Source organism: Apostichopus japonicus, chromosome 9 (genome assembly GCF_037975245.1).
Source record: "Apostichopus japonicus isolate 1M-3 chromosome 9, ASM3797524v1, whole genome shotgun sequence".
Taxonomy (NCBI): domain Eukaryota; kingdom Metazoa; phylum Echinodermata; class Holothuroidea; order Aspidochirotida; family Stichopodidae; genus Apostichopus; species Apostichopus japonicus.
In genome coordinates, this window is record NC_092569.1 from 12,973,024 (window position 1) to 13,000,000 (window position 26,977).

Below are 26,977 nucleotides of genomic sequence, written 5' to 3' on the forward strand. Positions count from 1 at the left end.
AAAGTACTCCAGAAAATCTTTAACCTCAAGCATGACTTTGCAGTGTATATCAGTCTTTATAGTTCACTGAGCATTGTCTGAGTATTGTATCCCTTCATAAATTATCGGTACCCCTCCATTAATTCTTGGTGCCCCTCCATAAATTGTTGGTGCTCCCCCCCCCCCAACTCGGAGTACATGCTCTCTAGGGCCCAAACATTTCTGTAAAGCCGTCTCCCCAAAGTTCGGTTTAATCAAAATTAGCATGGTGAACCATATAGACGGATGGGCTTTGTGCCCTGTGTGTCTGGTTAAGGGCCAAACGTAACAATGTTTTATTTGTGAACATGCTAGGATTTCTTCCCCTCGAAAAGTAAGAACAACTGTGTTATTTATAATCCGAGGCTAAGTACTCGTGAGTGGTAATTCGTTTCAACTGGTATATCTTTTCCCACAAAATTCGAGCTAATCTAGTGCATCAAGTGTTTCTATATGTGAAAATTAAACTTATTTTGACGATAAGATTATGATTCGTCGAAACCGTGTTACTGTAACGTAGGCACCCATTGCGTGTGTCATTGTTTTGGGTGTATCAAGATGGCGCGAGGCGACCTTCAAATCGCTGCAAAGCGTATTGTTGTCATCAGGTGCGATATGGCTTGTATATGTAAATTCCTGTGCTTTGGCACGTTTCCCGGAATTTGAGATTTGCTATTACCAATACTTATCTGCTGCCCTATATTTCCTCGTCAGGCTCTCTGGAAAAGCATAAACTGCTTTCTACGACCTCTTTTTAAAATGAAATAATCATACTTTACAGACTGAAGTTTACTTGCATCATACAGCCCCACATGCTTGAAGCAAACAGATATGACATCATGGTTGAACACATAAAACAAAATGCTTTGTTTTGTTATATATACTGACATTTTCTTGTATTAGTACTTTCGGTGGGTGACAGTTCCAACTTGACTTTAATAAGGGTACTTTAAGGTAACAATATAGCTATGAATGTATATTGTTTCTTCTTAACTAGTCGCTTTACTTTCCCGCCATTTGAACGTTGTTTAGACACTTTACTCCCGCCCATATAAACTTAAGCAAGCATCGGCCTTGAAATGTTAATGTTGGTAACTAGCCCACCGAAAGATATGGCGTCATTCCATCTAAACTTCTGTATATATACTAAACAAATCTTATATAATTCCGGGTCGTAGGCCTGTTTCAAGTCTGTCATTTGTTTTGGAAAGTGCACCCTCTTTGTCTGGATATAGAAGCATTCTACAAGTATATCTATATCTGGGTATTTTGTGTTTGTGGCCGAAGAATTACGATGAAAACCTATAGATGCATTAAAGTTGCGACTACTCAACACTATGATGGTAAAATCAAACAATTTCTATGGTCGAGTGGATTAAAGCGGTGTATAGTGGCATTAGAAGCTAGGCAACTTAGCATCTACAGGGGAGGTCTTGGGTCGCTCCTTGGCCGACCAAGTTAAGGTACGTTTTCCATCTCAGAGAATTCCACGGCTTTTCCATTTGAAATGTTCTTACGAATTGTAAAAAAAGTCGAATATAAGCTACAATTTTATTTTGGATAGCCACACGATGTGAAATATAAGTTACAAACCATTCAGATTCTATATGCATGTATTTGACTGCTTATGGTCATTATATAACTACTGCCTTCCTGGTACGATTTTTCTGTATTTGATTAAATATCTTGTTTAATAAGATAAGTAAAGTGTTTGTAATCATCGGTTAGTCAGAGTGAAGTGTATTCACTTATTTGGTATATTAAACCCAAATGGGCAGACAGACGCAGGCGTATAACCAAGTCATATGAAGCTTAAAGTAGTTTCTTTACTTTCACCGAATTATTGTTTCGATTGAAGTCAGTGTTGCCAGTTTTGCATTTTAGATGCCGACAAAAAAAATGAAAATTGTGTATCTAAGAGACCTCTAATTGCAACGAATTGCGAACCCTCACATTCCCTACCCATAAACAGGGTGAATTGTCATAAAATATAAGCAACTTAGTATTTGGCGTTGTTTTCACCATATTTGCGTCACAGAAACACTAGCAACCCTGACGTATTAACAATAACTCTTATCCGGCAGTGACATGAAAACAGGAGAAACTTAAGTCGAATATTGAAATGCTCAATGTACAATGACGTAGTATAGGATAAATCGATTCAATGAGTGGTACCCGGCTAATGGTTTAGCATCTTATACCTGACGCAATCTATATGCAATGCAAATAATTACAGGTATATGTCATGTATGGATTTCTGACATTACAGCCATCCCGAAATTTCCCAAATTTAAAAATAAAATACAAAACGTTCCGAGATATTTTCACTTTTCAACTTCGCCGAGAAGGCATAAGCTCCGGCAGATAGTTTCCAGTTTCTTGGATGAGAAACCTCGTGGTGCACACAGAGCAAGCGTATGTTTAAAATGCATTAAATCCGTGTTTGATATGCAATTTTATCAAATCCATACTGAGAAATATTTAAAATAAGACAAATGGCAACTTAGCAAACTGAGACACGGAACTAGATTATTTCACGAAAGAAAGAGAATATTTAATCAATGCAATTCTGTTTTCAACAAGTCGTCGCCTATTGACACTTTTTGCACATCAGAATACATCACATGTAAAACCTAAGTTGGAATATTTCAGCACATTTGACATCACTCCTGAAATGTTTGTATCGAGTGTTACTTAATTAGCTATCAATAATCAAATCGCTTTGTCGGCAAAAAAAAAGGAGTTAACACACTTCCCTCCTCCACCATCACCGCCACTTCACAAAAGAATGGATAGAAATTGAATACAACAAAAATAGATATTACATTTGACATGTCATCCTAAAAGTAAATTTAGGTAAATTAATTTTAAAGACTGGGACAACGTTCTACATTATTTCAGTTTGTCTGAGGATGTTGAACTAGAAAACTCTCCAGTCAGGAGATAACGCACATTTGTTTTATAAAGCATTAAAAAGTCTATCAAACAAATTTTCTTGTAGCTTCATATAGACTGCCGCTCAACCGCCACTGTTTCCCGACAGTTGTCTCGACTCTAGATAAACTTCTAAACTTATTTCAGATAACTAAGTTTAATGATTTAAATTTTTAGTCTTGGTTGTGAGGAGCTAACTGAATATTTTAAATTGTCTCCTTCGATTTATTACGATTTATTATTGTTATTCATAATGGCTAATTCCTGTCGGTAATGCAAATGATGAGATAAATTTTCTTTCACTTTTAATGAACATTTCATAATTATACTCTGTTGACGCATGCAGTGAGTTTTTACTCCCAACCTGAGGTGCGCCTTCCTATAAATATATTCACATGAATAAAGGCCATCATTCTGTAAGTTTTATGAAGATATGGACTTTTTGAATGTGTCAATAGGATGGAATGCTTCATTTAAAATTTAATGACAAGGTTTTCTCTTCAATCAGCAGTTAATACTTCTCTGGTTTATAAAGTATAATTGTAAATCAAGAAAATGTAAAAGAAAATGGTTCTTGTAAGCTTCATTTAGGCAACAACTTAACCAACACCGTTTTCCGATACTCTTCTTGACTAGTTGTAATTGCAAAATAATTATTGGACACGAGGACAGTATACCCTAAGACTGGTAACAATTATGGAAACAATCTACTTAAAACATCATGCTGACGTCATCACAAGTTGTACATTGTCATATACATCATCTGAACACACACTTTTTGTTACAGTAATACAGTAAGTTTCCATTGTCGAAACAGTTCATTGCAATATTTTGTTGGTAATGTAATTCCTTTTATAAGGTCGCAATCAATATACATTTTCACAATTTTTTAACGTCAAAATTATCTTGTTGATTTTTTTGTAAAACTTGATCAGAAATCTGAAGTTACTAATATAAAACTATGCTTTTGGAATATTAAACGCTCAAAGTTGTAAAAACTTAAAATATCATTGAATTTTTCTTTTCAATCAAGTCCCGACGTCTTGACAGAATATGAGGTCATTTATTGAACATATCACGGCCGATCATTCCTGAGGCAGATGCAAGCGACTGGGATGGTGACGGAAACCGGAGAATACCTTTTCCTTCCATTAAAACATTCATCTCCTTCCTCCTGTTGCAGCACCACAAATGTGTAGTTGAATGTGCTGCACATCAGGTCAGGTCGAAGATTGTTATGGTTGTCAACGCAATGGCATTCCTCACATCTGGCCATTGGTAGAAACTGGGGTATCCTCTTCTCATTGTAACTAGTCGTGTACGTCCACGGACAGAACGCCTGGGAGTTATGGTTGTGGATACTACTCAGACGACTAAAAGTGTCATTCCAACTGCAATGGAAAAAGAGAAGCGACTTTTAAGAAGGGATCTCAGTTACAAGAATAAAACCTGAAAATCGACCCTGCTTTGTTGAACGCTTTCATATGTGATTTCTGGACGTTTGGACCAATTGATAATCAAGTTTTGACAATTACAATTGGTTAAAATGTCGTAATTGTTCTGCTTATTACTGGGGAAACTAGGAGAGAACATAGCACGGAAGATCTGAGTTATTGAATCATACTGGTAATGTTAACTATTTTATGATTCCATTGAACCAAAATGGATCACGTGTGATTTATTATCCTATACTATAAGAAACAGGCACGTTGAGAGAAGTCAGGTGTAGAAAATAAAATCGTTCAATTTGGTACTATAAGAACTTCTGTGTTATGTTATGTGTATTATGTTGTCAGTTTGTTGACAGTTTAATCAATTAATCCTATTTTAGCAATTACGGTATAAAGTAGTTCAAATATAGTCATTTTGCTTTACTAGCGCGAGGGAGGGAGGATGCATCCATGCCTACCTAGTGTGTTCACAGTATTAGCCCAAATTTGGTTTTATAATTTGGTTTTATAGACGTTTTGCAGCAGAACGAACATATTACTATAACTATATTAAGGTGTGCATGGAGGGTACGACGGTACGACATGATAAAGCCCAGCGCTTTAATGAATCGCTTTCACGATTAGTGTATGGTTGTGAACTAATTTGTTTTCGCAGGTAGGACTGAAATCTTGCGACGGCTGGATTTTGACTGCGGACAGCTTTGTTTTGGTTAATAACCAACAGACCCGTGATCTGTGATTATCGTTACACATATCATTGTCCAAGTAACGCACCTTCTCTTTGAAAGCAATATTTTCCACGCGGTATGCAACTTTGATCGTTTTCAATCACAACACTCGGTTCGTTATCATGGGATTCTGAACGCACCAAGTTAAATGTTAGGCTTTTCGCGGTCTACATATGGCACATGATCACACGCATACTACTCAGTTCAAACAAGAGGTTGATTGACCCAAATACACCGAGTCAAAATAAAGGAAGCCACTGGTTGCTTTTGCAGCTAAATTTCTGTCATTCTTGAACTTGAAAAAAAATGAAAAAACAAAACATATTTCTATTCTATTCCATCTTTGTCATGCTGACAGTGTATGCTCTCATGGGAATTCATTTAGTAATCGTAACAGCTGACAGTAAGGGTGTTGACCATTTCTGATCTGGTTCTCATTTCCACACCAACCGAACCTCGTCGTACAATATAAAAAAGGTCGCTCACGACATTTTCGATATTCATGCTGACCCAGCTGAACAGCGTGAAAGGAACGGAATGGGGAGGGGAGGGGAGGTCTCAGTGAGCGTCGAGTTGAATGGGAATAGCCAACCTATCAACTGATATGGAAAATACAAGCATGTAAAAGGCATAATTACAAGGAGTTGTACTTTTCACTTTTGGGGTAGTTATGCCAACGAATCTTGTTTAGTTCTTCGATATATTTGTGTAAGGCTTTCGTCTTTCTGTTTCAGGTTTCATGTTAACCGGTCATAAGTTATAAAATTACATTGCGATTACAAGCATAGTTGGATTGGCCTCGACCAGATTATCGGCTCGCTACCGATACGCAGTTTGGTTCGGGCGCCGCCACAATTGATATCCAGGAGGAGCCGATTGCCTCTTTGGTCGCTTTAGGTGCAAGTCCGTCCCAGCGGTCAAACCCCACTATGTTCAAAGCCACAACGCCCCAACCTGGTTTTAATTTATTTATGCCCATGTCCGCCCCTACTTTTAAGTAGCATGCACGTACATTACAAATGTCTGCCGTCGATGGTACAGCGAGACGGCGTTTCAATATTACTAACCTGCTTGATGGTTCATTGAAGAATTGTTGAAGGTACGCACTCGTTGGATAATTGCCTTCCCATTGTTGTAAATAGACGGCAGGTGAATGCTTGCTCCATGACATATCCACGGTGCTTGGACAGTCGAAGGAAACCTCCTGACCAGAGGCTAACTGTATGATAGCAACATACACCGTAGTATAGTAGAAGACGATGAAATACGTACAGCTCATCTGAGGAAAAGGAAAGGCAGACAAGAAGGGTCTCCATCAGTATGCTCTGGCGGATTTATATGATCAGAGGTGTGAAGCGGTCATGTGTGTACTCAGTTGGATTTGGCTTGCATGTATGAAGTTGCAGTACCGCAAATAATTGTGTGAACGATACGATATCATCGATACCACGGTACGATATAGTACCTTACGGTACCACGCCTTACACCACAATGTGATACGATTCGATACGGTCCGATACTATACGACATTATGCAATGATTCAAAATTAAGTGGAGAGGGAGACACAGCGGAGAGTAAACAAACGTATGTGGTTTATTTTCCCTTAGAATTCTAGATAAATGTTTGATTGGAATTGGTGAAGTTTGGGTCCGACGGGGAAGAGAATGGAGGGGGGGGGGGGAATACGTGTGACGAGGGCCCATATATGCACCATTTAACAAGATTTATTTGAGACCGACTACAGTAACTGGTCGAGCAACGTTGCGGAAGTAATGTAAACCAGCAAAACCGGCAATTTGTGACTACAATTGCGACTGTACAGTGTTATCGGCTGGGAAGCTGTAGCATGTATAGAAAATGATATTTACATTGCAGAAAGATGATTTACTAACATTGTTATCCGCTATATCTCAGAGCCCTATACCCCGAAGGGGGTGGGGACAAACGCTATCGGATCTGCGTCGCTGTTAAGTATCTCTTTTCTCTAGGAGCGAATTTAAAGCACAAATACAAATACGCAGAAAGAGAAATTGAATTTCTCTGGAATGTACCTCAAAGCCTACGGTACTGCACATTTACCATAGTTTGTACAAAGTTATTGGGACAATAGGGAACACAATAGTGTGCGTAGGTGCGCCTCTTACCCCCACCCCCCCCCCTCCTTCCCCGTGAATCAGCTGGCTAAGGGCATGAATATCATCACAGCTCAAGCACTCTCCTTGGTCAACGCAGAAAGAAGATTACCAAGCCATTAACGAAATACCAAACTTTGATGCCGTATTTAGATGACCTTAACATAAATAGATTAAGGTATGCTTGAGTTAGGCGGTAAGGCGCTCAAGCGTAATGCTTTACTAACCAGCATATACTATATAACTGCAAGATTGTTGGGGCTAATCAATTTTCGAGTACCGGATTGAAATGTCTTCGTCAGCAGGGTTTATACTTAGGGCGGCCTTTTGAGAACCCTTGACCTATAAATTATATACGATGTCTTTTTAGCTGGGCACTTTTCTCACTAATATATCTAGTATACAGATAGTTATCTAGTATACACTTTGGTTCAAAATATGTAAAATCACGGAAAAAATTACTTTAGCTAGTCTATCGTTAAATTATTCAAGATTGGCTTAGACCTCTCAGACTATAATCATAATAATAATCAGCTGTTATTTTTACGACGCTTCAGCGACCACAAATGTGGGAGAAACCCGAAGGGCTTATGGATAACAACTTCCACGTCTGGTGGCTTCCAATTCAACATTTGTACTCAAATTTGGATCCTTTCAATTTAGAAAGTCATTTCAGATGGGAAAACCGTAGATTGCTCTTGGGTGAAAAAAAAACCCACCTATAATGATCCGGCCGGGTATCGAACCCGGAATCTCCCGATTGCTAAGCCTCATTGCTTCAAATGCCGCCGCCTTTATCCTCTCTGCCACAGCACCAAGAAGATTAATTTACCTTTACAGTTTCAGCATTTCTTTTCTTACATCAACTATAGTAGGCTTATATTAATACTTCATAAACTAATATGTAAAATATATAATTACTTTAATAAATCCAAATATGTGCCGTAACAGTTAGTAGTAAATTATTATAAGAAAAATAGGAACCCTTACTGTGAATTCGTTTGGTAGCTTATGGAATCGGTCAACAGGAGCAGGAGAGATGTTTTTCATGGAAGGAGCAAAGAAGAGAATGCACGTCTTCCTCATCCTACAAACATGTGAAAAATCTTCTCTTTTTTTTTTTGGTTTCTTGTATATTAATAAATTAAATGTCGTCTGTAGACAATATAAGACCATGGAGTTCTTTTCTTAATATTATCCTGTATTGAAAATTTAAGAGAGCCTGTCTATAACATGTAAGAGCCGGTCGTGGTTGGTTAATTATGCTCTATTTACAGAAGAGAAAGAGATGGCTGATTATTCTGCTGGCAATTTCTTTATAGACAGACATTCATCGTCTTCTCTTCTTTCATCTAAACTTAGCCTCTGTTAGTTAAACAACATGGCGGTCGTGCTGGTGATGATGATAATGATAATGGTGGTGGTGGTGGTTGATGGTTTTCCGAAGTAATTATTGAAGGATCCCCAAATAACTTTGAACACTTTATCGTTAGGTGGTGTTCATATTTGATCTATTCAGGGTTTATTCACAAGTGTTGGGTTAAGGTAATAGGAGACATCAATATGAGTCAAGGGTCAATGCAATGATAGACTTTGAATATGAGTCGTTTCTATATCTAATCTACAACACCCCCCCCCCCCCCCCATCAGTAAATTATCACTTTATCGTTAGTAAGGTGATATACATCTTGTTCCATTCAGGGTTTATTCACAAGTGTTGGGTTAAGGTAATAAGAGACATCAATATGAGTCAAGGGTATATTTTTATGATAGGCTTTGAATATGAGTCGTTTCTATAAATAATCTACAGTGTTTTTGTTGATGATGATGATGATGATGATGATGATGATGATGATGATGATGATGATGATGATGATGATGATGATGATGATGATGATGATGATGATGATGACGATGACGATGACGATGACGATGACGATGACGTTGACGATGACGGTGACGATGACGATGATGATGATGATGGCGGCAATGATCATGATGATGGTGGTGGTAGTTGTGAGGGTACTTTTTGAATAAGAGTCACTCAAAAAGAACCCGGGCACTGAACCAAACAACCAAACGGCTCATCCGCTCTGAACCCCAGTCCCCTTGCATCCAGACTGTAACTGTGTGATAATCGTCAATAATGGCCGAGAAGTGGCCGAGAAGTGATCCTACACATGATCTTAGCCAAAAAGGCCGAGAAGCGGTGGTTATTGATGGTTATGGTGACGACCTGTTATTTTTCAAACCACATATTAAAGTTCAGCAAATACTTGCGACACTCAAAGCAGACACATGTAACCCAGCCTACTTTGTTTAAAAAGGATTGGAATGGAATATGATGTTTTTGTTTGTTTTTTGTTTTTTGCATTAACTAATGAAATGATACACTATCTGCTTTTCATCATATTGTTCATTCAAGTAATATGAATTTTCACATGACTCGTTCAAAAAGAGTTGCCCATAGGCAACTTTGATATACAAAATGAGCTTGAATCTATTCTTGTTATCATTAACTGACGATTTGTTACAGCAGCTGCTTTCACATTTTCGGGTGGTATGAATATTCATAAACGTTTGCACAGAGACATAGCAGTTTGAGTTCATGTGATTAATAATTAAAAACACTGTAATTAATCGCAACGTTTAAATGTGTGAAATGCTTTCAGTTTAAGCTAAATGTAAAATACAAGGGGTTTCAGCTAATGTCGAACAATTTGGCTGAAACATATTTGAGTTAACTTGAGTCATACTTTTTACGCATGCGTATAGAAGCAATCAATAATCATAACATAATCAATGGTGGTAATATTATTTTCGTGCACGAAGATTAACAGCGTAATCCATGATAATGTCCAAGTAATTGAATAATTGACCGCACAATTTCAAAACATTGAGCAAAGAACAGAATGATCGAACGTAAGCAATAATTCTTAAGTCAAAGTGGAGACGAAACATTGTGAAAAAGTAAGCATTACAAGCGACAGATTAATTTCCTTGGGTAGATAACAGTAGTCGCAAACGCAAGACTTGAGGCTATATCTCTATATTTCAACATGCATAGTTTCTATATAAACATATAAACATTTCATTTTATTTATTTGTTTCTTCACAACTTAAATACAGAGAAGTAAAATAAATGGCACAATATATAAAACAGCAATGAAAATTATGAGATGAAGCCTTCCAAAAACAAATACCCAAAGAGGTTTATCTTTAAAATCAAACAATATTTAATAGCGCTCAAAATTTGCATAAATCACCTTTTTATTCATAATTGTTCCTAAATTAAGTAATTTTGAAACTTTCTCCGGAGAAGGATATGTCGACCACGTTGCAATCTATTTTAAGAAGGACATTATTTATAACCGGTCTCCTGGAGACCGGCTTGATCTTCATCAGTCACTCGTGAATATGTCCATAGAAACCGAAAAGATGCCCATAGCAACCAAATGTCAATGTACAGGCGATGTGTTAGGAAGAGGAAGCTATTGGCAAGGACTTTACCTAGCAGATATAACCAACTCAAAACAGGGAAGACAAGACTATGGTGCTTGAGCAGTTTCCGGAGAAACAGCGAGAAGACAGATGGCTTTCATTTATTTCTTCAACATGACAGGTAGGGCATTTAGAAAAAAATATATGTTTCATATTTAACAATCCACGTGTATTTCAAAGAAACTATTATCATTATCATCATTGTCACCGTCGCCGTCATCGTCATCGTCGTCATCACCACCACCACCACGACCATCATCATCACCATCATCATCATCATCATCATCATCATCATCATGACCACCATCATCATCATCATCATCATCATCATCATCATCATCATCATCATCATCATCATCATCATCATCATCATCATCATCATCATCATCATCATCATCATCATCATCATCATCATCATCATCATCATCATCATCATCTTCATATACACACTATAATGGTAAGGTAGGTGTACGAGATTACGAAGGCGTCGAGAGCGAGGTCGGGTCCCCGCGCGGACAACTTTTTGTTAACTATAGCTCTTATTTTAAGTCTTCATTTTTTTATTAAAATGACAATACAATAATAACAGATCCAATATTGCCCCCTGATCTTAAATTCGTTTCTAGCCTTGTTCCTTGAGTTGAGAAACTTGTATTTTGATTTTGATAAGAACTGCCTTTGTGTCTTTCACCTCAGATATAAGATGACGATTGAGAAGTAAATACTGTGTGAGCAAAATATATTTGAACATGCTAACGAAATGTTTGAGCTTTCTTGTTGATATAGCAAAATTAATGTTAGACTGGTTCAATGAAGTCACAAGAATCGAGGAGGCCCTCACTTCTTGCCAAGAAGCAAATGGCCTATATTGATAGTCCGTCCAGGAAAGTTGCTCGTAACTAACTCCTTTTTCGGAGAAGATCAGTGCAATGGCTAAATTTCTCTCGCTTGGATAAACCGAGTAAACCTAAAAGAAACAAGATTGCCTCTTCCATTGAACTTGACAAGAGAGAGCCAGGAGTGGGTGGGGTGGGGCGGGATAAGGGTGGAGAAGGAAGGATTAAACTCCGGTAACAATTCCGGTAATAGGAAAACTTGTCGGTATATATATATATATATATTTATGTAATACTTTAAAATCGCAAAAATTATGTATATAATAAATCTATAAACCTCCTCTGAGAGAAATGAAAGACAAAGAGCTGAACTCCGAAACTACAAACTTTATTAAATGCAGATATAATGACGGATACAATAGTTTGAAGATATACATTATAAAGTCACCAACACAAATAAAGACCAATTATTTAAAAAGAAGATGTTATTTTTAACTAAACTCTACTTTAAAAGCTATGAAAAATAAAAAAGAAACAACATTTTTTGAGAGGGAAGGGAGTGGATACGTTATAATTTATCGAATTTAAATGGGTTTTTATTGAGCATATAGTTAGGCTGACAAATATCGATATTTATAGGTATACTGTGGAAAGCATAACTTACTTACGATCAAGAAGTCAACATCTTTTAGCATTCTACCGAAACGGAGACCCCCTCTCAACCAACCCCTTCCCCCCCCCCTCCCCCACCCGCCACACCCCTCACCTTCCAGGCATCTCCCACACTCAGACATTATATTGGTTACTAGAGCTATGGTTGAGTGGAAAATGGCGGTGGCATGATAGAAGCAATAAAACCTAGCATCAAGGAGGTCGTGTGTTCGCTCCCTGACCTGCTAAGGTAACGCTGGTTTTTCAGTCGTGTCGGAGAAATCCACGTTTTGTCCATTTGAAATGGTCTTCCAATTTGTACATTTGGGGTTTTTTTTTTTAATCCAAAATGAAATGTAAGTCATAAGACATTCGGCTTCTCCTACAAATGCGTAGTCTTCCAAGTCGGTAACTATATTACTGTATATTTTAACAATCTTGCTTGCCTGGAAAATAACCTCGGGAGGCAGAACCACCGTGATCAATGATTTTCTGGCTGACAATCTAAAACTTATATTGAAGTTGAAAAATCTTCCACACTGTTTGTTGAAAACCTCCTTTCAATATGATGTCTCTTACTTGAGATATTGGTGATTGAATAGCTAAACTCCAGGCAGTTTCAATCACAGTATTTTTTTTATTTTTTTCTTTAGAAATAAAACATTTCTCTCGGGGTAAATGATTAGCAAATTATAAAGACATGTAGTAGATACATTTTTAGCTGAAGTGCCCTGATGAGATATCATCCATTCTGTTTCTTCCAGAAACTTTTACAAAATATTTACACATTTTCAAGGAAGAAAAAATAAAACATAACTAATAAAAAGTGCTAAGAAGATGTGGTTTTCGTCTAAAGATTCAGAACAATTCCAGCAATTTTGCTAAGCAACAAACTTCAGCCAACAGAAAATCCTTTAAGTAAACATTTCAGCAAAATAGATCAAGGTTATACTTGGACTCAGTACTGTCGTATCGTGTGATGACCCTGAAATCAATTAATTGCACAGATATTGTTGAGAATAACATAGTCTATTGTTCCTATTTTCCCATTAAAGGCATTGAAGACTCGCCCTAAACCCCTGCCGCGCTCTGAAAAAGATAACTATCCGTTGCTTGCAATGAAGTTTTTCTCTGGTCGCTACAAAATACAGACAGTTACGAAACGTGATACCTTATCATCTTTAGCTGGACCTGAGGTGTCCATCGCTGTATCGTTTGTACACTGTGCTGTGGGTATTGACCGCAGCTGTTATGTACTGACTGTACACTAGTGTCTCATTACCGACGGTAGCAAGCTGTGTGGGTATTTTCTGGGATCGATGATGGTGTCTAACACTACTGTTACACCTGATTCGAAACTAGGTCAGATTACCGGCATTAGGCGTTTCTTTTTGCGCGAGTCTTCACACCCTTTAATGTCAGGATGTATATCATCATCGAATACAAAATTTTCTTCTTCTTGCTAAAATATGAAGATAATGTGTTTTGAAATAAAGAACGTAGATAACAAATGGTTCATAAATCGTATACATCTTGTTTTGTGAATCACTCGGCTATGCTTGGACAAATTCCCATCCAGACACAAGAAGCTGCTTTTAACGCAACATCAAACACGTGACTTACACGAGACACTCATTTGTGAATTTGTAAATTAAGTCAATACGAAGACTGAACAACACATTATTCTTATTCTCAAAAGTTTCCAACACCCATGCAACCAAAAACAATATAAAATCCGATATGGGTGAAGTCGCATAAATAGATGCAATTTTCATGCCGTGGACAGTTGCTGTATATAGGAATGTGCTAACATATCAATTCTCCCACCAACCCTTTCAACAAATGTTGTTATTGACTAAACGGTACAACATGGCTTTATTTATCATTGTTACGGTGGTTCTGATGGGATGAACGAATTGTAGAAATGTGAATATACCGCGACGAAACTTTACAAGTTGATGCCGTGCTTTTTGTCGAAATGTCTTGTTAGTGTAACTCGACAAGTCAACAAATATGATCTTTTTGGCAATTTAGATGCAATTTTCATGCCGTGGACAGTTGCTGTAAAATCAAAGGTTCCCCTAGTTCCATGAGGTGACGCAGCTACTCGTAAATTTGACAAGTTTCTTCACGATAATCGACGTGAAGGTCAAAAACAGAATGAATAACACGTGATGATCTAGAATTTATAGTCAGTATAGATTAAAGTTATTAAAATGAAAATAAGAAAAAATCTATACATAAAAGGAGATAAAAGCATTCAGGTATACATCGCATATACGTTATAGTTATTACAAACTGCTCATATAAAAGTAAAATAAACTCGTAAAAAAGCAAGGAATGATACAAGGCTAAAAAGAAAGTTGCTAACACTAAAAATCATGGGACCATGATATATTTATGATTATTACGCTTACAACATGCGGCACATTTTTCAAACATTATGGCGGTGGGTATCTAATGGATTGCAGCCCACAGTTTTCCCGTTATTAATTAATTAGCTATACAGATTTTACGAACGGTACGGCAGAGGATACCCGGGTTTTCGCAAGCAACTTAACCACTATTTGATGTGTAAATTAAACCATCGGTATTTCAACTTGACAAAGACTTAGAATTTCACTTATTAATAAAACTTATTTCATGTGTCAATTAAATGTTATTCATGTGTCAATTGATCATTATTTCACGTATCATTTAAATCAGTGTAAACACTGGAATCGTAACTAGAAATTAATCAGTATTTCACACGAACCAGTGTGTCATGTCTAATTGATATATAAATATATAATCGGTAGTCTGTCATGTAAATTAATGCAGAAGATTATTTCTCTACGAACTAATAGTCCGGTACTATTTTGACTACAAGACCGGGAAATCATTAGAACGCATCATAGCACAACGTGGTTTGCCTAACTTTTTCAATCGAATGATAGATTTCTAAGTTCTTAGATAACAAACATTCAGATGACCTCTCATTGCCCCACTTAAGGGCGGTAGACATTCCGTATATCAGAAGATTGGAGGCAGGGGCGTACCGAGGAATTTGCCAAGGGAGGGGCGAATTCTGTAGGCAAACTATCTAAGCGTATTGCCACCATGGGTTGGCGCGAAAATTTTGCCGAAAATGCCTCCCAGATCGCTGGAAATGGCACTTCCCAGGCCTTGTAAGTTGCATCTAAGCATTTTTCATTTTGAAATTACTAGCGATATCATAAAAAAAATACAAAAAATTTGCTCAAGGGGGGGAGGGGGAGGGGCGGTAGCCCCCTTCGCCGGATTGGAGGTAGAAGGACGTAGTTTTTTCTTCAAATAGAGGGCGCAGTTCAGTTATGACATCTGTTTTGCATCTTTTTGTTGTTGTTGAAGTTTTATTCAAACATACATTGCCGATTCTTTCAGCATGTAGTAGCAGTACCGTCCGCACGCAAGCAAGATGCAACCAATAGGGTCAACCCACCACCGCCTTTTATCTACATATCAGTAGAATCAAACAGGTTCTTCTGTAGTCTTGTCAGCTTGATCGCTAACTCCAATATAGTTCACGTTCGTCAACTCTGGTTCACCCTCCTGTCAGAAAAGAATAATAAATCAGTCTGATCTTACGAGTACAACAGCATGGGTACGAGAACAATCAGAATTCCACTTGTTATAAGTACACGTACGAATGGAATTCCCCTGGTATACGTGCGGGTAGAATTCCCCCTTCGTATGAATACGACTAGAATATTCCCTTCGCTAATGAATATGAGTAGAATTCCCTTTCGGTTATGAGTACCGGTAAGAGTTATTACGAAGTTCAGATACTAATGATGTGAGAACACAAAGAGAGTGAGGGAGAAGAAGTTTAAACAAAGTGGAATGTCTGTCTGTCTGTCTGTCTGTCTGTCAGTCTCTCTGTCTCTCTCTCGCTACAGTATCTACTAGATTCTAAATCAAATATGTGTAAAACTCCACCAGGGTCAGTACACGAGTACAGGTAGCTATATCATAACAGATTCATTACAAGTCTATAGCAAATCATTATATTTTAATGATAGATTTTGTTATTCAATCTGAATGAAGGCTTTATTTTCTTCAATGAGACTGAAATGAAATGTTCAGTCTTCCGTCTTGTACACTCCTGAATCTCAAGAATGGTAAGTCAGTTTGAGTTTATAATTATTGCTTGATAACTATTACCGTGGTACCCCACGACACAAGGGTGTTAAACAAAACAACAATTTCCATCGAAAAGGGCAAAAACAAATTACTAAACGATACTGTAATCTTCTCCAAATGTCGGGAGGTTAATTAAACAATCATGTTATGTTATTCTGTAATAAAGTTTCCGTCTAACTTGCAGGAGAAAAAGGCGAAAAGGCCAGAAGACATTTTTTCTTAAGGGTATACCTAAACTCCAACATTTTTCTCAGACACGCGAAAGGACAATTAATTGGACGTATACGCTGTAAGATGTTCCGAGGGGGGTGGGGGTGGACAGGGGGCGGCGATATATGAGGAGTAAAAGTTTGATGTTACGGACCAGTTTGATATTTTCTAGCATAATTAGATGAATAAACTGATGATCATGCCGTGTATTATATACGTTTACCGATAACACGTACCTTCTCTTCCTCGTATCTGATACCGCATCTCAACTTGCTTCGAAACCTCTCTGGCAGACAGCAGGCCATGACGTCAAAAATAGGGCACATGAGCTTCGGGTCCACTGTTGAGCTCCTCGTTCGACCTAGGGCAAATACATATTTACTAGTATTAGTTATGCACGCTATCGCAAAGAGCACCATTAAGCCATAACTTTTCAGGGGGAAGAATTTTTAATCAAAGAAAAACGTTCTTCATTTGAAGTCGTCGATATTCTAAGATATGTCTTTCACTCATGTGGGCCTGACGGGGTGGGGTGGGATGGGGAGGGGCACATCATTGTCTCCTGGGGCCTATACCTGGGTCTCGAAGTCATTGTACTGGTGACATAGCTTTTAAGGGCTTTAAAAAATGTGTATTATTTTTTTGCTATGCAGTGTGGTGCGATGGGTACGTTCCTTCAAGGTCATTAAATGTGTAACACGTCTACATGAAACTCCCATGAATGTACCATCCCAAAAAGCCAGCAACTAATCCTTATGAATGTTTCCATGATTGTTGGGTTATTTTTTTTTTCTTTCCTTTAATGTGTTCTTTTTTTTTGTTCAATTATAAAGCAGCAACTCCTTCTTGGAAGAGCTGAAGACAGAGCATCATGTACAACAAAGAAAGACCTGACTATGAAACATGTAATGCTGACTATGACGTATGTAATGCTGACTATGACGTATGTAATGCTGACTATATCACATGTAATGCTGACTATGACGCATGTAATGCTGTCTACTGCTTACTACAGGCAAAACGATCAGAAGCCTGGTAAGAATAAAAGTGGCTGGCAAAACAACAACCATGGGGAACGCGGGAAATGTTACAAACTAAAGTGTACATTATTTTGTGTAGTATATGTATATCCACAACTACATTATTCCTATACCATTAAGAGTGTATCCGCATATGCTCAGATTTATAGAAGAAGTGTGAAGGCATTATACTGCTCCATTTACCTGTTTCTTATGTGATACATGCTATGAATATCTCGTTTGTATCTTTGGTATCTGTTGTACTCGATACATGCTTTGAATGTCTCGTTTGCATCTTTGGTATCTGTTGTACTCGATACATGCTTTGAATGTCTCGTTTGTATCTTTGGAATCTGTTGTATTTGATACATGCTTTGCATGTCTCGTTTGCATCTTTGGAATCTGTTGTATTTAATACATGCTTTGAATGTCTCGTTTGTATCTTTGGTATCTGTTTTTGTATTTGATACATGCTTCGAATGTCGCGTTTGTATCTTTGGTATCTGTTATATTTGATACATGCTTTGAATGTCTCGTTTGTATCTTTGGTATCTGTTTTTGTATTTGATACATGCTTCGAATGTCTCGTTTGTATCTTTGGTATCTGTTTTTGTATTTGATACATGCTTTGAATGTCTCGTTTGTATCTTTGGTATCTGTTATATTTGATACATGCTTTTAATGTCTCGTTTGTATCTTTGGTATCTGTTGTATTTGATACATGCTTTGAATGTCTCGTTTGTATCTTTGGTATCTGTTTTTGTATTTGATACATGCTTTGAATGTCTCGTTTGTATCTTTGGTATCTGTTTTTGTATTTGATACATGCTTTGAATGTCTCGTTTGTATCTTTGGTATCTGTTTTTGTATTTGATACATGCTTTGAATGTCTCGTTTGTATCGTTGGTATCTGTTGTATTTTATGCATTCTTAAAATGTCTCTTTGGTATCTTTGGTATCTGTTGTATTTGATACATGCTTTGAATGTCTCGTTTGTGTCTTCAATTTCTGTTTTTGTATGTGACGTTGAAATTTTAATAATAGAGGGCAGAACGTAGAAAGTCTGTGGTTGGAAGCGGACGCTTAATCCGGATTGTAATCAACGGAGAGTAACCTCCAGTTCGACTTGACTAATCTTTCGTGTGTATACTTCTCGCATAACCTCGTAAGCTTGGCAATAATATAGATTATGATAACATTTATTTTGCATTTATATCATATATATTCATTTACCTGTGCATAAACTGACCAGCAACCCCACGATAAGAGTGGTAGAACCAAAAGCAAGACTATACCAGGAATAAGAAAGCGCGTACATCGTTGCTATAGCTGGTCTGTTGAAGGAACAGAAAAATATCTTAGAAAGGTGAAGAGAACACAATTTATGATGTACAGTGTTTACATATGATTGATCGAGATGGTTACGACGAACAACTTTTTTTTCCAAAACCCTAAGAAAAATCTCTCTTAGTTGTGGTGATACATTTTAGTGTTAATTACTGTTTAAGGCCTGGAGGGGTGGGGAAAGTGGAGGGAGGGGGGAGGAGGGGGATGACAATGCGTGATATCATGGTGCCACTTATAGTTGGTCATACCTTTTCCTGTCCCTTTGCATTTCCTTTGCATGTTTGGTTGGAAAGTAAACATAAGCAGTGTTGTTAATGGGAACAATTCGAATATTAGGTCATATTAACAATTTCTATATAATTGAGATTGCAAATTGTAATAAACCCATATCTATTTAGGAAACTGAACGAGACAAATAAAGGAAAACATATGAATCACAGAAGGCTAGAAGATGTCATATTAGGGCTTAGTCGGGTTTCGAATCTTCTAACTAGATTAAAGCCACAGTTCTCATGTGTATGGGGGGAAATTGTTCATTATAAATAATCTATCAACATGGTCAATGATAATATACTAATAACAAAACTGATTTCAAAAATGGTGTAACATGCATCTTTCACGTGAACAGAAATGAATTTTGATGTTGGAGAACCAATGGTAGCCAACGCTCTAGAGGCTCCAAATTTAAACTCATTTCACTTGAAAATGTTTCTTTTATATCTCTGAGAGTCATTAAAGGCAAGTATTGTTGTAAACACTTCTTATAAAAGATTTTCGTAGTTGGATGTAATAAGGGATATGAATATTTCATAATCACGTGGTCCCATACGTGCTATCAAGTTAAGGAGGGGGTAGGGTGGGATGAGGTGGGGTTGGGGTAGTTTGGGTGAGGTGGGGTGGGGTGGGATGGGGTGAGGCGGGAACAGGAAAGGGGACCAAAGTGTGCGCATGCATGTCTCACCCACTATATGTAAGCGTTTATCACGCGAAACTAAACAGCACACATTTTCCGTTATATTCTCTTGGTGGATATCGGTAAAGACGATCTCTCTATTTATGTAATAAGTTGTAAATAAAGCTGCACACTTCAAATATGTGCTTTCATCGATGAATTGATCAGATTGACGGCAAACTACGTCTCTGTTATCAAAACGCACCAAGCATTTACCTAAACTCACGCATACGTTAAATATTTGTTCTATAATTTCGGTAAATATCGGTAAAACATATCATGATAATACTTCAAAATACAAACTTTGTGTAACTTCCTTATTCATTCACTATATCAATTTTAGCCATTGTCATCATAGGTAAAACAGTATAGGTGCTAACTGAAATGCCTTTCTTTTATGATTTACCTTTTATTACAATTCGACATTTAAGATGAATTTAAACGTCTCCGTAAAATGGATAAATTTGGCACGTACCTGTCATCAGGTGCTCCGATAGTCCCAGGTATTTCTGTAAAACCTGTTCTCATGGGATATTCAGTAAATCCTACAGAATAGTCAGAAATATTCGAAATAGCACCAGGAAATCGGGCTGCGCAATTATACGTGTACAAGGGTGGATCTTCAAGTGGTGGAGGATAAAACTGGGATCCGATGTTGATCCAAAAGGCAGCAATCAGACCACTCAATAGTCCAACAATTGCACCCTAAATATATATTGAAAAAAAAAAGAATAAACACGTAAATCAAAAGAGGAGCAAGGTCACGGTTATTTTTAATAAGCTAGATGGAACTTTTGGTGAACAAGCCCCTATCCCTTCCCCCTTCTCCGTTCTCCATCCGTCGATTTCAATAGCACAAGGAAAGATGAGGAGAGATTGGGAGGGGGGAGGGGGCAGGAGGAGGAGGAGGAGGGAAAATGGGATGGCTTTTTAGGCCATAATTTTAGTCTTAATTTGTTAAAGTAAAAAGAAAAAAAAGTAAGTGCTGGTAATGTTTCTCAAGCTATTCCGATTTTCAAGATATTCTCGCGTGAAATATGCTTAATGATATCTGGAACGCTCCTTTAAGGCTAAATGGATGATGACGTCAGCTTCTCGGTACAAGACTGACTGTTAATGTTAATCCATTGTTTTATATATGATAATTACTCGATGAAAGGATTTTCTTTTTAACTTGATGTAAACAACAGAGCACCTTTGGATGCTGTTCAACACAATATCTTTAAAATGTCCTTTGAGGCCATGAATTGTCTCAGGTTTTCCCATTGAGTTTTTGTGTTGAATCAGAGGAATTGATATAACGGTCTGAGATGTGAAAACTATATAGTCCATTCACTTCACTTGATGGCCATCAGATGCTTAAAGGGTCATTTTATCAAATATTAAAAGGTGTATAGGAATAGAACATAGACCGATAGAAGCGATTATTAAAGGTCTGCAGCATACCAAAATTAATTTGCGATCGTTCAAAGGATTAGTTTTGGTCGGATTTCGATTATTGATACGTCATATAGATGATGTCCAGCACAAAACAAGTGAAATTAACGTTCTTACAGCTATAATACCGCTTTTCAAACATATTCACCATTAGAATCAGTTGAATGTAAAGAATGCTCCTTTAAGGTCTAAGTCTAGGATGACGCCGACTTTGTTAGTTAGGTTCAAACCTAATCTATTTTTTTTTCTGAAATCGTCAAGATTCAACCGAATTGAAAATTAGGAACTGAACGAATGAAATTTCTGCCTTATATAATCGTCGTTGGATAAATGTTTGTCAACTGAAGTAACAGAGTAATACCTTTTCATGTTTCTTTGTCTTTGCTAGAAAAATCGGACATGAAATCACCAAACTGTGACAAATTCAAATCTTTAAGAAGAGATAATTTGCCTTATACGTTGCATTTGCGCCCTGAAATTAATATTTCTAGACCGAGCATACAGGCTACCCATGTGCAACCAAGCTATTAAATCCCACGCACTAACTATTGAACGTGTCTATCATGCATCTGAAGAGAAAATATAACATATTGCAACAAGGTCTATCTCTAACCAATTTTTAAAATTTTCTGACATAGGCCCTTTTTGAACGGTGAAGACGGTTTTGTGCAGTTATTTTCACTCAGTGACAAATATAAGAACTGTAACTCAGCATTTTCCAGACTATTAGCTTCTAACATGAACACCTCGTGATCCTTGCGTACACACTTGAAGCAGGACTCAAAAATACGTACATTAGTACCAAGCGCCGTATATAGAGATCTACGGCTCTATTAAGGACATATATATAACAACACCCTCTGAACCCAATAGTTTCGCATCCCCATTTCTATGGAACGCCAAAAGGGTCAACAATATACGATGGTGATGTAAAATCATCATTGTATGTGTTTACATTATCATCGTATACTTAAATATCATCATTGTATGTTTTAACATCATCATAGTATACTTAAATATCATCATTGCATATTTTAACATCATCATCGTATACTTAAACATCATCATTGTATCTTTTAAATCATCATACTATAGTATACTTAGATATCATCATTGCATGTGTCTACATCATCATCGTATCATAATAAAATAATAATAAAATAGTACTTCATCGTTGTATTTTGACTTGGATTCTGTCTATGAAACTTAGATCAGATACAAAAGTAGCTATATTTGGTTAAATCACAAATTCTATGAGAGTTGTGATAGATAATAGTTTAACAATTAACCTAACTGATGTGTGAGTATATATGTGGGAGTTTAACAGGCAAAAGTTTTTTCGATCATGTTAATGCGTACGTGCTATAGATATATATGCTGTCAAATAGAATAGAAAATTATGGTCCCTATAAATGGTGGTCAAATTTAAGAAGCGGCAGAGATATTACATTTTCCCTAACACTGCTCAAAGCACTTTTTCTTTTCTCTTATTGGACTGTATCTTCAATATCTTAGGAAAAATGTGGGAAGCAAAAACTTGAGAAATATACTGGTGCAAAGGAGGCACTTGATCATGTTAAATATGTGTGAAATATTATTTAGCCGTTATTTGAGGTGCATTTGGGGATGGAGGAGGGAGGGGGGAGTTGGAATGGAGGAAAGGCATAACTGGTGAGAATGGATCATTGTTGATGGGTGCAGGGGGAACAACATATGCAGCATTTAGCCCAGTAGTTGCTATATATCGTCATTGGGCCATTTTAGTCAAAATGTAACTTTTTATTTTTTTTTGTTTTTTGTTTTGTTAAATTATGATTTGGCTAAAATGGTAACAACATTAAACAAAACTTTATTCCGTTAAATTTGACGTTCCGTTACCACTGCTTGTTTTTTGAGAAATTAACCTTAAATTTTACCCCAAAATTGTACAGCCACAACGGAAGTTCTCACCCGTAGGTCCGCTATGGTTTTGCTATAAACGATAGCATATTTTCGGAAAATAAAAAGTAATAAGGAAAACCAAATGAATTTATGTCAACATGCAGGTATCTAATACAGCTGAACTAGCATCATTATCAATTGTGTGATAAGGCAGCTGGTTTATTCATCAACTTTCTGATCTCCATAAAGGTGGCTGACTTTAAATAGTTCTTATCAATAAGATCCCTTTGCCCAGCTTCCAATTAGTTTCACAACAAATTTGCCTCGCCATGCCAAAATACTGATGCATTATGGGTAAATATCTCAGTACCAATCAATTGATGTTTGTCCTCCAATAAAAGTATACAAGTTGCTTTTGAAAATGACTGTTACCCTGGCTTTTGAAACTTCAGAGGAGTTTTCTTAGAACACTATATAGGGTAAAGATCCACAGACCCTTTTCATCTTGATAGAAAAGTAATGGCGTCTACCCACAAAGGGTTTCAGTTTGCTCCGCCAGTCACCCCCCCCCCCCCCATTCTAGTCTTCTAGACTCTTTGATTGTGTGGTGAAGCATGCATGGTAACTATCAGTAGGTGCTATAATTTATTCATGCATCCTACAACTAACATAAAACATTGTGGGTTTTTTTGTCTGTGCAAGGAAAACAACCACTATTTTGTTGTGTTCATGAGTCCGGGTAGAAAGCAGTTTTTACATTCCGAATTAAAAGAAGTTAAACTGACGTTTTTCAAAAAATCGTTTCAGGAGGTCCTGTGAATTACGTGACCTTGTTGGATTTGAGAAAATTGTAACAAAAGAAGGTAGAAAAGAGGCTGACATGTTAGAATTCCAGTTGAAAATGAGAAATTAATATTCAACATTTCCACCTAAAGTGCATCTTTACTTGACTTGTAAAAGTTCCATAAAAGTGACCTCCCTGCATGGCAGAGGCGGAGCTAGGGGTATTGGTCAGAGGGGGCGAGAATAGTCTGTTATGGCGCTTTCGACACTATCCAAGCGGAGCGCCACCACGAGTTGGCGCGGAGCGTATACAGAAAGTTTTTGAGTAAAGATACTCCCTATATCGCCGGAAATGACCCTTTCCGGGCCTTGCTAATTTGCAGATAATGTGACAAATGTCAATAGGTAGATGAGAGCACAATAAAAAAGGCAATAATCGCAAATAAGTAAAAAGTGGTAAAAAGCTGAAAAGGGCGCCAGCAGTCCATTTGAGTCCGTCAGGGGGGCATCCGCCCCCTGACTGTATGGACGCTCCGCCACTGCTGCATGGTAGCTTTTTCTTACTATTTGAATGTCAAAATATTCACATATTCACAAAAGTTGAATGCTTCAGATATCTTATTTTAACTTCTTCTTTATGAACTGTTTTCTGGAACAAGATAACACAACAGATGTATACAGGTGGTTAATAGACATTAACAGAAAAACTCCTTCCCCTTCCCTTTCCTGTTCCCCACCCCTATTGTCCCCCTCCCCTCCCATTCCCCACCAAATTAGTAAAGAAAAGTTACCTTCAGAAGGGACACATGGGCAAATTTCATTTCTTCCAATCATATCATTTTTAGAAGAATCGAAGATAAATCAGCTATAAGTACATAAAAATGTTTAAATGGTCTGAATCTATTTCTAAACAATGGTCATACCAACCATTATTTGTTCTGCTTCAGTAATATAACCCGTGAATGAAAAAAAGAAAAATGTTTTAAATAAATGTTTTAATGAATGGCATATGGCTTTAGACAGAAAGTAAGTTTTGACCCTATGTTATAGAACATTAAAAAGCTCTGATATCAGTGTAGGTTGTACTACTGTACACACCACTTTTAAAGGGTGTGAAGACTCGCGCAAAACGAAACGTCTAATGCCGGCAATCTGACCTAGTTTCGAATGAGGTGTAACAGAAGTGTTAGACATAACCATCGATCCCAGATAATACGCATACAGCTAGCTACCTTCGGTAATTAGACACTTGTGTACAGTCAGTACATACAGCTGCGGTCAATACCCACAGCACAGTGTGCAAACGATACAGCGATGGACATCTCAGGTACATCTAAAGATAACAAGGTATCACGTTTCATTACTGTCTGCATTTTGTAGCGACAAGCAGAAAACTTCACTTGCAAGCAACGGAAAGTTTTTTTTTTCAGAGCGCGGCACGCGGTTTGGGGCGAGTCTTCGATGCCTTTATTAGTAACTGAGAATGACCCAGGTTTAACCATCTTGTGCTCATCACATAAAGTGGCTGGATAACATTGATATCATCATTGTATGTTTTTATATCATCATCGTTAACTTAAATATCATCATTGTATGTTTTTACATCATCATCGTTAACTAAGCATCATCATTGTATGTGTTACATCATCGTTAACTTAAGCATCACCATTGTACGTTTTTACATGATCATCGTATATTGCTGACACTTTTGGCGTTCCATACCATTTCAACGCAAAATAATATTTAACGAGAGACAACTTACCACTGCATTTGCGCACGGAAAGAAAATTCCCAGACTGAATAGTCCCAGGAGAGGTCCGCCTACCATTCCAAAGAAACTCAGTGCGGTCTGAAAGCAATAATATCATTGCAACTTGAGCATATGTAAGAGGGCACTTGATACAAATAAAAATATTGAACAACTGTCGTAAATTAAAGGTTCGGTCTACAGTTCGAGGATACCATGAAGGGAACTGTATGTTTTCAATAAATCAATCATTGTAACAATATTTTTTAAATAAAATGTAATATTAATGTAAAATGTAAATAAATATGAAAAAGAAATTAACAAGGCACAATTCCGTAATTCAAAATTCCAAAGCGAATGTGTTAACCCAAATTTGAGTTTCTTGATATTTCTTCGGTCGATATGCATATTCATGTTAAAGGAATCTTAATGATGACGATATCACAGAAACCACACACTCTATCACTCTGTGGATTAAACAGGCTGAATATTATTGGAGTGGACGTGCACATTTTCAGATATTGTACCACTAACCGAGTCTGCAAATCCATGGACCTCTCATAAAAATAAATAAATGAATCTCTTAACAATACACTTGAGGATTACACAAAAAGTGCAACGAATTCTGTTCTGTTTATCTTTTATGTTATTTTTTATTATCATTATTTTGAGTGACAAAGACGAACCTTCAGGTTCCTGTGGTGTCTACTGTAATGCGAACTCGGGATTTAGTCACCTATAACGTAGACTATATGCTTATTGGAAAATTAACTGACAAGAGAACGGTAACTCTTTAAACAATCTACCGTCACGCCTTCTTCAAATATCCTGCCGTGACATCTGTGTGAACTATTTCGAAATATCTATACCAGATGTCATTATTATGTTGTCAATATATAAACATGTATGAGATATATACAAGTAACAAGTACTTATACATTTGGTGGTCTTATTTGCTATGGGAACAATAGCCTAATACCCAACCACGAACGTACCACGGAAACACGTAAACATAATCGGTTTAACATTCACTATAAGAGCCAATGTAAACCACGAATGAGTGTTACAGTTAAGTATTACGTTTCGTACCAATTCGAGGAAATTTGAAACACCAGGAAAACTGACTCTGACCGAGACTTAGTGACTATATTACTAAGTAGAAGTGATACGGTGTCATCCAACCCTGGG

At 37.2% G+C, this 26,977-nt stretch overlaps 2 protein-coding genes across 3 annotated transcripts in view; both read right to left on the reverse strand.

Moving 5' to 3' along the window:
* Positions 1–1,098: 1,098 nt before the first annotated feature.
* On the reverse strand, positions 1,099–8,586 carry LOC139974027 (uncharacterized). Its single transcript, XM_071980940.1, has 3 exons — positions 8,255–8,586; positions 6,199–6,410; positions 1,099–4,343 (listed from the first exon to the last, which is right to left on the reverse strand). The coding sequence occupies exons 1-3, from the start codon at positions 8,438–8,440 to the stop codon at positions 4,028–4,030; spliced, it is 714 nt and encodes a 237-aa protein (XP_071837041.1). The 5' UTR covers positions 8,441–8,586; the 3' UTR covers positions 1,099–4,027.
* Positions 8,587–11,973: 3,387 nt separating this feature from the next.
* Positions 11,974–26,977, reverse strand: part of LOC139973080 (sodium-coupled monocarboxylate transporter 1-like) — a 38,314-nt gene continuing 23,310 nt past the window's right edge. For both annotated transcript variants that reach the window (XM_071979470.1, XM_071979469.1), the window contains exons 11-15: positions 25,805–25,891; positions 20,417–20,646; positions 18,876–18,976; positions 16,860–16,984; positions 11,974–15,822 (exon numbers count right to left, since the gene is read on the reverse strand). In XM_071979470.1, coding sequence (XP_071835571.1) covers positions 15,742–15,822; positions 16,860–16,984; positions 18,876–18,976; positions 20,417–20,646; positions 25,805–25,891 — 624 coding nt within the window. In that variant the 3' untranslated portion in view covers positions 11,974–15,741. The remainder of the gene's footprint in view (positions 15,823–16,859; positions 16,985–18,875; positions 18,977–20,416; positions 20,647–25,804; positions 25,892–26,977) is intronic.

What these genes read in the sequence shown, in the direction of transcription:
- LOC139974027 (XM_071980940.1), bottom strand. Translation starts at nt 8,440, where the DNA reads ATGGTCTTATATTGTCTACAGACGACATTTAATTTATTAATATACAAG. An exon ending in AGCTACCAAACGAATTCACA is followed by an intron (nt 6,411 to 8,254) that starts GTAAGGGTTCCT and finishes CCTTTTCCTCAG; the next exon opens with ATGAGCTGTACGTATTTCAT. An exon ending in TTCAATGAACCATCAAGCAG is followed by an intron (nt 4,344 to 6,198) that starts GTTAGTAATATT and finishes TTTCCATTGCAG; the next exon opens with TTGGAATGACACTTTTAGTC.